At 44.0% G+C, this 14,836-nt stretch overlaps 1 protein-coding gene, 1 long non-coding RNA gene and 1 other non-coding gene across 4 annotated transcripts in view; 2 read left to right on the forward strand and 1 right to left on the reverse strand.

Annotated features, from left to right (window-relative positions):
- The window catches only part of LOC122441835, a 159,242-nt gene extending 153,253 nt beyond the window's left edge, over positions 1-5,989 (reverse strand). Inside the window, exon 1 of one of the 2 annotated variants that reach the window (XR_006269454.1) lies at positions 5,909-5,989. This is a non-coding gene — a long non-coding RNA (uncharacterized LOC122441835). Of the gene's footprint in view, positions 1-5,451; positions 5,547-5,908 lie in introns of those variants that run through there. The other variant, XR_006269451.1, reaches the window with a different exon arrangement.
- LOC122442830 lies at positions 1,001-1,107 on the forward strand. The gene has a single exon (XR_006269804.1). It is a non-coding gene; the product is annotated as a U6 spliceosomal RNA (small nuclear RNA).
- On the forward strand, positions 4,864-13,245 carry LGALSL (galectin like). Its single transcript, XM_043468889.1, has 5 exons — positions 4,864-5,341; positions 6,084-6,155; positions 6,301-6,389; positions 7,614-7,791; positions 10,126-13,245. The coding sequence occupies exons 1-5, from the start codon at positions 5,306-5,308 to the stop codon at positions 10,267-10,269; spliced, it is 519 nt and encodes a 172-aa protein (XP_043324824.1). The 5' UTR covers positions 4,864-5,305; the 3' UTR covers positions 10,270-13,245.
- The last annotated feature ends 1,591 nt before the right edge of the window (positions 13,246-14,836 follow it).

The following is a 14,836-nucleotide window of genomic DNA, read 5'->3' on the forward strand; positions in this document are numbered from 1 at the left end:
TCCCAACTTGTTGCTCGCGCTGTAGATCTGAGACCTTTATTATCTCATCCCCTGCATTCTACATAGGTTCCCAGAATGACCTGTGAGCTCCTGCAGGACAACATCCATGGATTTCCAAATAGCTCTTCTTGGTGCACACTATCACAGCACCTAGCCTTGCTCATAATATGGTTGCTGAACTGAAGTCAATGCTATATTTTCCCCTCAGTATTAGAAATTCTACATGCCTGCATTTGAGGGAAAAAAAAACATATTAAACAGGAAGGAAAGAAAGACACTTTCCTTCTACTATTTCCATCTGGGAAGATCATTTAGCAAAGTCTGTCTTCAAAGAGCTGTGCATACTTCTTTTTTGATGCTAATCATGTTTGACTGCCTCCCCCACCTACCTTAGCCTTTTTAGTAGTTTCCAGCAGTAATGCAGTTCACTCTTGCATTTCATAAAAGGGTCACAGTCTTGGTTAATGTTTTATAGACACAAATGCCCATAATCAAAGCCCAGACCAAAGTTTGCCTGTCTTTCTCTGTACAACTCTTTAAAAACTCAAGCTCTATCTTTCATTTATTTGCTAATGAATTTCCCTGTAAGGGATAGTTTGACTCTGCTCAGCTTTAATTATAACAACAAAAAAATTCATTTAGGCTTTCTGCCTGCTCTCCATGTTCAAAACTATTCTATAGAATGATTGAGAAGGAACAAAGCATTTTTGGAATAAAAGCAATTTTCCAGAATAAAATGTTCTGGGCAGGCTCAGTATCTTCCTGTTCTTCACATTCCTAAAACATAAGAAATGTAAGACCTCATCTCAAGCAATCCAAGTATCTTCAACTCCACTAACAATGTAAATCAAAGCGTTATTCTTCACCCTACAAACTACTTATTGAAAGATTCAACCCAAGATTATTTTCATTCAAAAGCACCTACTCTCAAACCATTTACATTTAGATGGTATTTACACAGCTTTTCAGGAACCAGAAGAACTTTTTAAGAGTTAAGGAGGTGCTCGCTTCGGCAGCACATATACTAAAATTGGAACGATACAGAGAAGATTAGCATGGCCCCTGCGCAAGGATGACACGCAAATTCGTGAAGCGTTCCATATTTTTTTCCAGAAAAATAAATGACCCAATCAAAAAATGGGCCAAAGAACTAAACAGACATTTCTCCAAAGAAGACATACAGATGGCTAACAAACACATGAAAAGATGCTCAACATCACTCATTATTAGAGAAATGCAAATCAAAACCACAATGAGGTACCATTACACGCCAGTCAGGATGGCTGCTATCCAAAAGTCTACAAGCAATAAATGCTGGAGAGGGTGTGGAGAAAAGGGAACCCTCTTACACTGTTGGTGGGAATGCAAACTAGTACAGCCGCTATGGAGAACAGTGTGGAGATTTCTTAAAAAACTGGAAAATAGAACTGCCATATGACCCAGCAATCCCACTTCTGGGCATACACACTGAGGAAACCAGATCTGAAAGAGACACGTGCACCCCAATGTTCATCGCAGCACTGTTTATAATAGCCAGGACATGGAAGCAACCTAGATGCCCATCAGCAGATGAATGGATAAGGAAGCTGTGGTACATATACACCATGGAATATTACTCATCCATTAAAAAGAATTCATTTGAACCAGTCCTAATGAGATGGATGAAGCTGGAGCCCATTATACAGAGTGAAGTAAGCCAGAAAGATAAAGAACATTACAGCATACTAACACATATATATGGAATTTAGAAAGGTGATAACGATAACCCTATATGCAAAACAGAAAAAGAGACACAGAAGTACAGAACAGACTTTTGAACTTCTGTGGGAGAATGTGAGGGTGGGATATTTCAAAAGAACAGCATGTATACTATCTATGGTGAAACAGATCACCAGCCCAGGTGGGATGCATGAGACAAGTGCTCCGGCCTGGTGCACTGGGAAGACCCAGAGGAATCGGGTGGAGAGGGAGGTGGGAGGGGGGATCGGGATTGGGAATACATGTAAATCCATGGCTGATTCATATCAATGTATGACAAAACCCACTGGAAAAAAAAATAATAATAAAAAAAATAAAATAAAATAAAATAGAAAAAAAAAAAAGAGTTAAGGAGGAATGGTGAATGAGCCCAACCTCTTAATTTTGCAGTGAGGTAATTGAGGTTCAGAAGTCGATTTGAACTCTCTGAACTACGTAATAACAACGGCTAGGACTTATCAAGGGCCCACAGCTTGTCATATCTTCAGCACTTCTACCGTGTCTGAGCCACCACGATATCTTGCTGGGATTGGTGCAGGAGCCTACTAAGTCCTGCTTATACTCTACTTAGGTCAACAAAAAAGTCCTCACTGAGGTTCCTTAAAAAACTAAAAGTAGAGTTACCATATGATCCAGCAATCCCACTCTTGGACAAGTACCTGGAAAAGATGAAAACTATATTCCAAAAAGATATGTGTACCCCAATGTTCATAGCAGCACTATTTACAATGGCCAAGACACGGAAGCAACCTAAATATCCATTGACAAATGAATGAATAAAGAAGATGCATTATGTATATACAATGGAATATTTCTCAGTCACTCAGTCGTGTCTGACTCTTTTCAACCCCATGAACAGTAGCCCGCCAGGCTCCTCTGTCCCATGGAACTGCCCAGGTAAGAATACTGGAGTGGGTTGCTTTCCTCCTCCAGGGGATTGTCCCGACCCAGGGATTGAACTTGTGTCTCCTGCATCTCCTGCATTGGCAGGTGAATTCTTTACCACTGAACCACCTGGGAAGCCCACAATGGAATATTACTCGGCCATAAAAAGAATGAAATAATGCCATTTGCAGCAACATGGATGGACCTAGAGATTATCATAGTAAGTGTAGTCAGACAGAGACAAACATCATGTGATATCACTTATCAATTATATGTGGAATCTAACAAAAGATACGAACGAACATCTGTATTTACAAAACAGAAACAGACATAGAAAATGAACTTATGGGTACCAAAGGAAGAAGGGGTGGAGAAGGATAAATCAGTAGTTTGACTTAACAGATACACAGTACTATATATAAAATAGATAAACATCAAGGTCCTACTTAAGGCACAGGTAACTATATTCAATAATGTGTAATAACCTAAAAGAGAAAAGAATCTGAAAAAGAATAGATAGCTGAATCACTTTGCCATACACTTGAAACTAACACAATGTAATATAATCAATTATACTTCCATTCTTAAAATGATTTAAAAATAATAATAAAATAGAGCTACAAAAAGAATCCTGACAAATTCCCCAGTGCCTGATACACTGCGGGCCTTCAGGATGTTTGTGGATTTGTAAAGTGTTTACTATATGCCAGGTACTAATCTAACGAAGGTATGGGAACCAATTACCTAATCTTTCCAATAACACAAGATGAGTGCTATCGTCATCACTGCTGTCATCTTGGATTCACAGATGAAGAAACTGGGGCACAGAGAAGTTTAGTAACTTGTCCAAGATCACCCAGCTAGTTAATCATAGAGCCAGGACTTGAACCTAGGGAACAGGCTCTTTAACTACCACAATGTACTGTGTCCCTCTTAGCTTAGCTAATGACGAAAAAAAACTTCAATGAGTCTTCCCTTACCAAACTCTCAGAAGTTGAAATGTATCAAAGTGCACTTTAAAAACATTAATTGTTTATTATGACTGCCTAACATTTTAAAATCATCAATAAGGTGTGATTTTGAGCTAAGACTGGTACACAAGAGCAAAAGTGTGAGTCACAACTGTGTTGCACTTCAGTCTCGAGTTCAGAGCACAAAGGGTATGACTGCGGTTTACAGTCGTGTGCAGGTAATTCTCCCTACTCAACTGAGATTACCATGATTAGCTCTGGTCCATAAAGGGAAAGCTAAGACACAAAAGCCTCAGTGATGTTCCAGGCCACACAGTCAGCAACCATGGCAGGAAAGGAGTCTCTCAGGGCCCCTCTGAGGTCACACTTGTTCTCTGATTATTAAGTATAAAACACCAGGGTGATTCACACAATGGAATGTTTAAGCCAAGATGTCACCGAATACAGGCTATGTTGATACACCTTTATCTGAGAAGTTACATAATCTTCCTAATGTGGAAACACCATAAAGGAATTTGTGACTTGGAATGAAGAGAGGTGCACTCCCTGGGAATCACTTCTCAAGGGGTATCAGGAGATGTTCAGTGAGAAACCCACTCCCCTAGATTGAGCAGGTGACTTGTAAAAAACAAACAAACAAAACAGCCCAATGAAGGCTTTCTGAGGGCAGGCACTGTGTCCAGTTCAATTTGATGAGACTTAACCAGACCCCTGGCTTGAAAACAGTCTCTGGGGACCCCATCTTTTCGCAGGGCCGGGAGGTCTATTCTATATTCAGTCTCCTGTTATATAAAAGTCCTTACTCCGAGTCCTCTCTGCCTCTTGCTTTTAGGTCAAAATATTTACTTATGCAAGCCCAGAGGCCTTTCATTATCTTTGTACCCTGGAAGGCTCGAAATGAATCTCTTCTAGCACTTTGTTGAAATTCTTTGAAAGAAATCTCGAGCTCTGGAATCCATCTCCACCTCCAATCTTCCCTGGATCTCGGCCTCCACTGTCCCACCTGCCCCCAGGCGCAGCCAGAAAAGGAAGGGGGTGACCGGAGGGGAGGGGCGGGGATGTCACAAGCACCTGTCACCTGGCAGGCCCCGGCCTCACTTCCTCACCCCCGGCCCCACCCACCCTGCCGCAGGAGAGGACCGACCAGGCGCTCGCCCCCTCGCACGCCCCGACACTGGCTGGCCAGCCCCTCCCGCCCCAGCCTCCAGCCGCCGTCCAATGGCCGAGGGGCAGGGCAAGCTGAGCAAGCCGCGGCAGCCCAGCCGGGTCTCCGCCCTGTTCCCGGTTCCCGAGCCGGGCCCCGGCGGCCTTTAAATGCCGCCCTAGGCCGACACGGCGCGGCCCTCGCCACCTTTTTCCTCGGGCGGCGGCAGCGGCACCCCGAGGAAGAAATCAGCTTAGACGCTGCAGCGCCGTCCCGGCCGCGGCTGCCACCTCCGACCTTGGGGCCGGCGCCGCCTCCCCCGCCTCCGCCTACTCCTCCCCCTCCCCCGGGCCCCGCCGGCCAGGTCGGCGCCGGGCCCCCGGGCGTGCGCGCGCGCGTCCCCGCGCGTGTGTGCGCGCCCCAGCCAGCCTCGGACCCGCGCCCCCGCCCGGCGCAGGACCGCCCCGGGATCCCCGCCCGCGCGCCGCGTCCCACGTCCCCCGCCGCCCGGCCGCCAGCCGCGCACCCCGCCGCGCTGCACGAGAAGATGGCGGGGTCGGTGGCCGACAGCGATGCAGTGGTGGTGAGTGCGGGCGAGGCGCCCCCTTCCCGCGGCCCGCACGGCCCCGCCGCTGGCTCCCGCCTGGCGGAGGCCCAGCCCCGCGCCCCCGGCGGGAGAAGGCGCCCCAGTACCTGGTTAGAGGGAGCCGGCTGTGCGCGACCGGAGTAGGGGGAGGGCTGGAGGGGTGCCCCGCGGCAGGACCACTGGCTGAGTGGCGGTGTTGGGGGCGGCCTGCGGGTGGGGGTGAGCTACAGCCCACCCCGCGCCGTGTAGCCACCAGCCAGGTGTGTGTGCGCGGGTGTGTGTCCGGCGCGCGCGCCCCGTGTCCGCTCCCCCTCCCCCCCACGACATCCCGGGGATTCCCCCTTGGAAATGGGTCCTAGCCGGGGGCTAGCGGGAGAAGTTGAGCGCGGCTGCTGCACTCCAGCCACGTCCTGGAGGACAGGCCTGGGCGACAGGTTCTAGGGGCGTTTGCAACTGGAGAGGAGCCTGCCCTCCTCCGGAGCGGGGCTCTGGTTCCCCAGTGGGCCTCGACCTTCATTTTGATCTAGATCTGAAGGGTCTGGGGAGCATCAGACGCTTAGCTACCTGATGGAAAGGACGGGTTTGGTTCCGGGGTTTTCAGCGGGTATTCGGTGGACTGAGCCTATGTTGTGGGGAGGGCTGCTGGATTCCTCCAAATTTGTATAGGTTTTTCCCCGCTCCCGCTAACACCCACCTCCGAAAGCCTTTGGAAAGCCAATCTGTGTGCTTCTATTTTTAGAAACTAGATGATGGGCATTTAAACAACTCCTTGGGCTCTCCAGTTCAAGCCGACGTGTACTTCCCACGACTGGTAAATGATTTTGTTCCCCCTTCGGTGTCTGCCTGTACCCTCTTGTTTATAATTGCATTTTCAAATGGGTCAAGTCCTAAGGATCTGAGGGCTTGGCTCTTCCCTAACAGACTGTAAACTTTGTTTCTGCTCTCATCCTCTATAGATCGTGCCGTTTTGTGGGCATATTAAAGGTGGCATGAGACCAGGCAAGAAGGTGTTAGTGATGGGCATTGTAGACCTCAACCCAGAAAGGTAAGGCAGATTCCTTGTCTCCTATGATGCTGTCAAAAATCTTGGCTTTCTCTGCCCACCCAAGCCAAATGAAAAATAGGGAGACAGAGTTTGGAGGAAATAAAAGGGTGGCTTTAATCCTCAGCCAGAGGAGTGGAGACACAGCAGGCTAGAGCCTCAAGAACTGTGCGCCCCTTCCATGAGGAATCAGGGGTAGGGGGGTGGGGGTAATTATATAGATGAGGGGGTCGGTGTTGAGGAACAAAGGTGTGAAGGTCTTGTATTCTTCCTTTTGGATCATTTCAAAAACAAAGACTGGCCATCAGGTAGCCCAGTAGTTGGGTCCATTGTCTTGCATGAATTGTACTGTGGCCACCTTTCTGTAATGCAAAAAGAAAGGAAAAGAGCTGTGAGGGGTCGTCTGCAAAGACAGTGCTGTAAAGGTGAGCCCCAGACAGAATGTGATCAGCATATCAGGTTAGTCTTGATTACCTACTACAGATCAGGAACAGTTAAAGTGAAAAAAAGAGCTCAGAAAAGGGCAAGAGAAAAAAACAAAACAACTTTTTCCTCTTTTTTTTTCACTGCAACACTTACACCTATCCAGCAGTTACGAGGCGCTGCTCACTCTTGTTGTGGCTTTCTGCTGCTCTTCCAACCCCTGTGGCCAGTGTTACTGGTTGCAAGTGCCAAGAAAGTACTATGTTCCCATGAAAAGAATGTGTATGAATCTCAGCGGTCATTTCTCTAGACAGCTATTTATATCAGAGATTATAAATATAGACCCACATCATTTTCTCTTTGACCCTTAGGGAGGCCAGAGGACTTTTTTTTTTTTTAATGTTTTTCAAACAGTGCTTGGAGTAAGAACTATCAATATAAATGAGAACCAAACTACAAGATATTGTTTCCCTTGGTCAATTTCCCCTGGCTGTTTTCGAGTCCTCAGAAATGGATTAAAACACAGATGTGTGGGTAGTTTGGGATATCTGAAATGTCTACAGTTAGTTATTTTCATCTCTGTCAAAGTTTTCTCCAGGGCCACCTCCTGTGGGTAACAAAATAAACTAGTTTGATTGTAATCCTTCTTCTCCATAGTCAATCACACCCCCACCCCTGCCCTGTGGAGAGTGGTGGCCCATTAAAAACTGACAAATCCGGAAAGGAAGAAGGAAATGAGAGCTTGGGTCTTTGTTAAATGTTATTTTGCTCAACCATGAATAAATGAGATGATTTTCTGTTCAGTTTTGCAATCAGCTTGACCTGTGGTGATTCAGAAGATCCTCCCGCCGACGTGGCAATTGAACTCAAAGCAGTGTTCACAGACCGGCAGCTACTCAGAAATTCTTGTATATCTGGGGAAAGGGGTGAAGAACAGTCAGCGATCCCTTACTTCCCATTCATCCCAGACCAGCCATTCAGGGTGAGTACCTCGAGTGCTTCAGTTCCGGCCATTGGCAGGATGGTGATATTCTCATCTAAGATGTGCCAAGAGTGCTTTAAGCAGCCAGAATTTTTGCATGTCCAGGAAATTTGTCACCTGATGGTGAAAAAAAGAAAAACGATCAAAAGAGCTCTGTTTGCCGATACGAATTAACAGTCAGTAGTAGCTCTTGGTTCTGTTTAGCCAATACATGTAAATAAACCCATATTTACATGTCTAGATTGTTAATAAATGCTTCTCTGTGTAGTATTCAATATAGTACTAGGCATTTAATAGATAATTGTCCTAAGATAGCTATTTAATAAATATTAATAAATACCTAGAATTTCTTTATTTTTTCTCAACCATTAAGTAGTACCAGACCATATCAGTTATACCTTTTTAAAGAATAGAGTGATTATTATTTTATTTTCTCTTGTTCCCTTTGCTAATGAGGACTAGCCATGCCGTTGCTCCCCGGGGCTTCCCTAGTGGCTCAGATGGTAAAGACTCTGCCTGCAAGGCAGAAGACCCAGGTTCCCTAGGTGGGGAAGATCCTCTGGAGGAGGGCATGGCAACCCACTCCAGTATTCTTGCCTGGAGAATTCCATGGACAGAGGAACCTGGCAGGCTACAGTCCATGGGGTCATAAAGAGTCAGACATGACTGAGTGACTAATGCTGGGTTAAGCAGCCTCAGTCTACTTCATTGTCATAGGCTGTGTGGCTGATAGATTCCTTCCCTTGGGACGGAATGAGTATAGATTTGCTCCCCACTATCTGTCAGGCAGTAAGCACAGCCCAAACTTCGATTCCCATCATATAGCACAAGCCGCACCTTCCTCTGTGAAGGACAATGTCAAGTAAAAGATGCAAGTCAGTAATGTGTTAGAAAAGAATTTACTGACATGTCAGACCTGGTGATGAAGTGTCTGCATTATACTTTGTTGTGCAGTCACTTCAGTTGTATTCGATTCTTTGCAACCCTACAGACCGTAGCCCGCCAGGCTCCTCTGTCCTATGGATTCTCCAGACAAGAATACTGAAGTGGATTGCCATGCCTTCCTCCGGGGATCTTCCCCACCCAGGGATCGAATCCATGTGTCTTGCATCGCCTGCATGGGCAGATGAGTTCTGTACTGCTAAGCTACCAGGGAAACCCTACACTTTGTTAGCATACATCATAATAATGACAATTTGGTTAAAAACTCCCTGTTTCATATATACCTAACAAGCCAGAACTACCCTTAACCTGTTGCTCCTCATCTAGAAATGTACAAGGGCCTTATGAATAAGTCATAATTTTTCTTCCCATCTTGCAGTCTTGGGGGGGGAAGAAGAATCTATGACATTCACATCAGTGATAGAATAGAGACTGATTGCCCTTCTAGCATAGCCTGGGGAAGGCACCCCTACCCTTCTCTAGAATGATGATGACCCTGAGGCTCCCCTGAACTTTGACAGTTTCTTAATGGTGACTCTTAATGCAGAGCTCATGAGTGAGTAACCAAAGCTTCTGCCCAGTGGAATAATGCTCCCCAACAGCAAAATTGAGATGGAATCAGCCCTTCTCGTTGACATAATCTTAGTAATAATATGCATTAAATGTGACTAATATCACATATGGAGTCTCTCCTTATATGATGAATACAAATGCTTTTAATAAATACATAGCGCAAACCCAGTGATTAAACTCTATGGTGAATTCCTTAAGTTAGAAAAAAGAGGAAGAAAAAGCTTTTACCATATGGAATCAGTATTTTTGTTTGGCTTAACAAAGCCTTGTTAATTACACATCCTTGGTCCAATGGTAATTACTGTGTATCCTTCTCTGCTTAGTGTTTATCTTGTTTGAGTGTCCAGACTGTTATTACATGCTCCTAATGGGTACCTGCTCTGCCTTGTGAGGGGCTTCTCTGAAGTTGGGATAGAATTGTTCAGGGGATGAGGATGGAGGCATTAAGTGCCATATAGATAAATCTGTACCACTTATATCACTTTCTGGCATGCAATGAGAAGGGAGAAATAGTAAGGCAATTTTAAATCCTTCAAGGACATTGAATAGTGTAGAGCAGTGCCTTCCAAAGTGTGTCCCGCATTCCAGCAACACCAGCATCATCTTGGAACTTGGTGGAAAAGCACATTCTTAGACCTTACCCTTGACCTACTAAATGGAAAATTTGGGGGGACGGAGCCCAACAGTCTGTTCTATAGCCTTCTGTCTGATTCCAGTGTACTCTGTAGAGTTTGAGAACTACTGAAGATGTTGCCTTTCATTTTTCCTAGCAGCGTTCATTGAAATTATGAACTGAGGGATTTATTTTGTTTCTTCCAGGTGGAAATCCTTTGTGAGCACCCACGTTTTAGAGTGTTTGTGGATGGACACCAACTTTTTGATTTTTACCACCGCATTCAAACATTATCTGCAATCGACACCATAAAGATCAACGGAGACCTCCAGATCACTAAGCTTGGCTGATGTTTAAACCACGTCTGTTTCAAAGAGCATCAGGTGCCACAACTGCCTGACTGTTGATCTGGAAGAAGTGTCCTAGCAAGGTCTAAAGACTTGAAAACAAAAAGGCAGACTTCACTGTCTCTTCTTTCTGTGCAGTTTAAACCCAAAATGACTTCAACGGTGGTTTGCTCTTAGGAAGCTATCGGAACTAAGACACCGAGCCATTATTCCCAGAACAAAGTAATACATTCATGCTGGATTTTATTCAGACTAAACTGAGATGGATTTGTGACGATTTGTGATTCAGTAGTAAGTTATTCATCTTTTCAAAGCAAGGTGATATTTAGAACAAAAGTGCTAAAGACTTAAAACAACAACAACAAAGACGGTACACAGAAATCAACTCATTTCTGCACTGAAGTGGAATTGTGTAGCACAACCAACATTTTAGTCAGGGTATTTAACATAGAATGTAGGTTGTTCAAGGTTTTTTTTTTTTTCTTTTTGCACAGCATAATGTTAACTCAGATTTTTTAAGCTTTCTTGTAGTTATTTATTTCTACTCAGTGTATGTGTTAGAGATGATTAATGTTTCAAGAACAGCTTGTTATGAACTTTTGAATGTACAATTAATTATCTTAGGTCTGAGTGGGGAAATTACCTATTACAGTCATGAGAAAGGTGAGTTTCTACCTTAAAGAGTTGAGTCTTATCCTCCTACCCCTAAACTTAGGATCTCTTGATATAAATTGCTGTAAGTGCTTTTGGGAAAACTTTGCAACAGTTCAGCAAGACTGCTTTTCAAGTTATTGATGATTATGTAAAATTCTACTTACATTGCTTTTTCTCCATACTGTGAAATTGGCACAGTATTGACTTCCTTAAGACTAATTAACTACTTTTCACTGGATCTACATAGTAGCTCATCAAGTTGTTAAGCTAATTGAAAACACATTAAGAGGTGATTGCATTGATAGTTTTAAAAATGGACTATTATATACATTTTTAAAGGTATAGTGTGAAAATGATTTGGGAATGCAATGGAAAGCAGAAGCAAATGGCCCCAAATAACTTACTTGGAAATAATTTATATCAACTTAAGCTGTTAGCTCATTGTATCACTTTTATTATGTGACCCTCACCAATCCCTAAGCAATGCCTTTGGAGCTTCAGAGTAGAAGATGCTTCCTACTGTGTGGGCTCTGCTGAGATAGTACGATAAGACAAGATCCAACCTAGCAAATGATCCAGTTAGTTTATCTGAAAAGTTAACTCCCCAGGACTCTAGGTCTTTGAGTCCAGCCAATAGTGTGAATGCTGCAGTGAAGCTCTGGGAGTTTCCCTGTACTTGTGGAACTGATTAGACAGCAGGGAGTCTCCAGGAAAAGCCTGCAGTGATGCACACGTCACTGCAAGGCCAGGGATGGTTGGAGTCCTGGGTGCTGGATTTCATAAACTGCATTGGCCTTGGAGAGAAGGACCCTTGGCATTGCTCTGGTCAGCTAGTTGGTGGGGTAAGGGGGTCCTGGGGAGGGGGTGTATTTATATATAATTTAGGTTTTATTTGTACAGCATACTGCGTCTTGTTATGACACATCCTTGTCCTGCTTTGCTTTTGAGTTTTTTTACACAACATGCAGAGGCACTGAAGTGGCCACGTCATTTTCACGTGTCAAGAATGTAGACAAGTGTTTCAGTACCAAAGTTTAAGAAAAAGCAAACTAAAATCTTGAATTTTTTTTATAGGTGATATATTTGGATTCTCCTCAGCTTTGAAACTGTTTAGCACAGTTCCGTTGTGTTATGTAAGAAGATGCTTTATCCAACAAGACTGGCTGAACATTGAAAAGCTTTATGTCCCAGCTGACTTAACCAGCCATATTCAGCCAGGAGGGCTGTGCCCTGGCTCCGGGTATTTTGGAGCCCGAGACTAACCTTGTGCAGCCACTAGATTTTGTCAAGTGTTTGTAGAGAGACCTAGAGGGCACCCTGAAATATGTTGGTAGGGGTTTTGATTCTCCTTGTGGTAGAAGACCCCCCACACACAGGAGGTTTTCTTTGAGTGGGCATCCATTCCCACCCACTGCATAATTCAGCAGACTGGAGGAGTTGGGGGTGTAACTGTTGGAACTAACAGTGTTCTCTCTACCTATCAGCTAACTGGTTAGCAGCCAAGCCCTTAGGCAGCTTAGTGTAAAGATACACTGTTAACCCTTCATTGTTCTGTGAGGTCAGTGAGAACCTCTTGGTTAAACTTACTGAAATTTATCTGAATGATGTGATGGTTTGATTCAGGTATAATTAAGTTAGCGGGAGGCTAGTCCAGCTGTATTAATTATTAGCTGGAAACTGTTCACATCCTCTCATCAGCATGTGAGGTCTAAGGTGGGAATTCAGGATGAAAAGTGCAATTTTAAGCTTCACAGGAAAGCATTTGGGTGTGTAAGTGTTATTTCTGACCAGAGCCCTAATTCTGCAATATGACCAAAACGAAGGAACATAAATAACAATCAGGCTCTGGGGGAATAATAGGCAGGCTTTAGACAATCTGTTCATTTCTGCATCACAATTGGAGTGAATGTATGTATCTTCTTAAAAGTTAATAGAAGTGACTTCTACTTTCTGGGCTATCCCAGAATTGTCTTAATTTTTTAAAAAGTTTGAAACCCCATTTCAAACCATGCCAGTCTTAGTTCAAAACCTCCAAAGGGATCATTCTTAGCATTGTTGATGATTTATTAAAATGGCAACTCCTTTCATTTGTATTAAAAAGAAAATATCTAAAAAGAGGGAAGGAGCCCTTTTGCCTTGAGAGAAACACCCTTGGCATTTTCCAGCTACATTATTAATGTAGAAATAATGTTCCTATGATGACATATTTTCAAAGAAACACTTTCTTATTTACTGCGTGGTGTAAAATGTTGCTAAATGTGTTTTAGCGTTACGATGTCACTGCTGAAAGTTATTTGCACTATAATAAAGGAATTTTCTACAAAATGGTTTCCCATTTATAAGGTGCTAAGTTTGGTACCAGGTGCAATGTACTTGGGCTTCCCGGGTGGCTCAGTGGTAAAGCGTCCCCCTGCCAGTGCAGGAGACACAGGAGACTCAGATTCAATCCCTGGGTCAGGAAGATCCCCTGGAAAAGGAATTGGCAACCTACTCCAGTATTCTTGCTTGAAAAGTCGCATGGGCAGTGGAGCCTGGCAGGCTACAGTCCATGGGGCTGCGAAGAGTCGGACGGGACTAAGCGCACAGGCACGTGAGGTGCTTAGCATGGACCATCTGGTAGCGCAACCCTCCCTCACTTTCACACACTCACTCCAAGACCACTTGTTTATGTGTTCCTCATTAATAAACTGATCAAGGGAAGGAAAGTGTCTGAGGGGGCCGCCTCAGAGACCTAATGAGTTGTGTGTGCAATGGGTTATATTTAAATACAATTTGCATATGGTAAATTCACATTTCTTGATGTGCAGTTTTGTGAATTTTAGTACATGAATGGATTCACATAACAATCACCTCAAACAGGATACAGAATTGTCCCATCACTCCCCAAACCCCCCTTGTGTTGTCACTTTATGGTTAAATATGACCTCCACTCCCAGGCCTAATCAGACAACAACTGACCCATTCCACCTGCCTATAGTTTTGCCTTTTCCTGAATGTCATATAAAGAGAATCATATAATCCTTTGGGATTGGTTTCTGGCATAATGCATTTGAGGTTCATATTGTGTGTATTAAGTTTTTCCTTTTTATTGCTGAGTAGTATTCCACTGTATGGATGAACCAGGTTCTTGATTAATTCACCTGTTAAGGATGTAGTGGGTTATTAATAAATTATTAATATAATCTTACTAGCACATGTATATACAAAAGCAAGATTGTGTATACAATATTTCCTGTGGTTTGAATGATTAAGAAGGAAAATTGATCTCTTAACTATTATGACTACAAATAAAACTGTCTTATAGAAGTTTGCCTAGCTTTAGTTATGGGTGGTTTAGGAAAGAAAATTTACTCAATATGCTGGATTTAGGGTACCTACTTATTTCTTCAACTGAATGACTTCACTTTCTGTGGCTCAGACGGTAAAGTGTCTGCCTATAATGTGGGAGACCCGGGTTCAATCCCTGGGTTGGGAAGATCTCCTGAAGAAGGAAATGGCAACCCACTCCAGTATTCTTGCCTGGAAAATCCCATGGACAGAGGAGCCTGGTAGACTACAGTGCATGGGGTTGGAAAGAGTCGGACACGACAGTGACTTCACTTATTCCTTAGTTGGTTTTACTAATTCCTTCCTTTATTATTATTATTTTTTTAATTTTTATTTTTTAAGGAAGCAAAGCTGTGAGGCTGGTCTTTGTCACAGTCTTTGCCGTGAAGTATAGGCAGGGAAGGGCTTCCCAGTTGTCACTAGTGGTAAAGAACGGGCCTGCCTATGCAGGAGATATAAAGAGACTTTGAGTTTGATCCCTAGGTTGGGAAGATCCCTTGGAGGAGGGCATGGCAACCCACTCCAGTATCCTTGCCAGGAAAATTCCATGGACAGAGGAGCCTGGCAGGCTACAGTCCATGAGGTCACA

The sequence above is a fragment of the Cervus canadensis genome, chromosome 5 (genome assembly GCF_019320065.1).
Source record: "Cervus canadensis isolate Bull #8, Minnesota chromosome 5, ASM1932006v1, whole genome shotgun sequence".
NCBI lineage: Eukaryota > Metazoa > Chordata > Mammalia > Artiodactyla > Cervidae > Cervus > Cervus canadensis.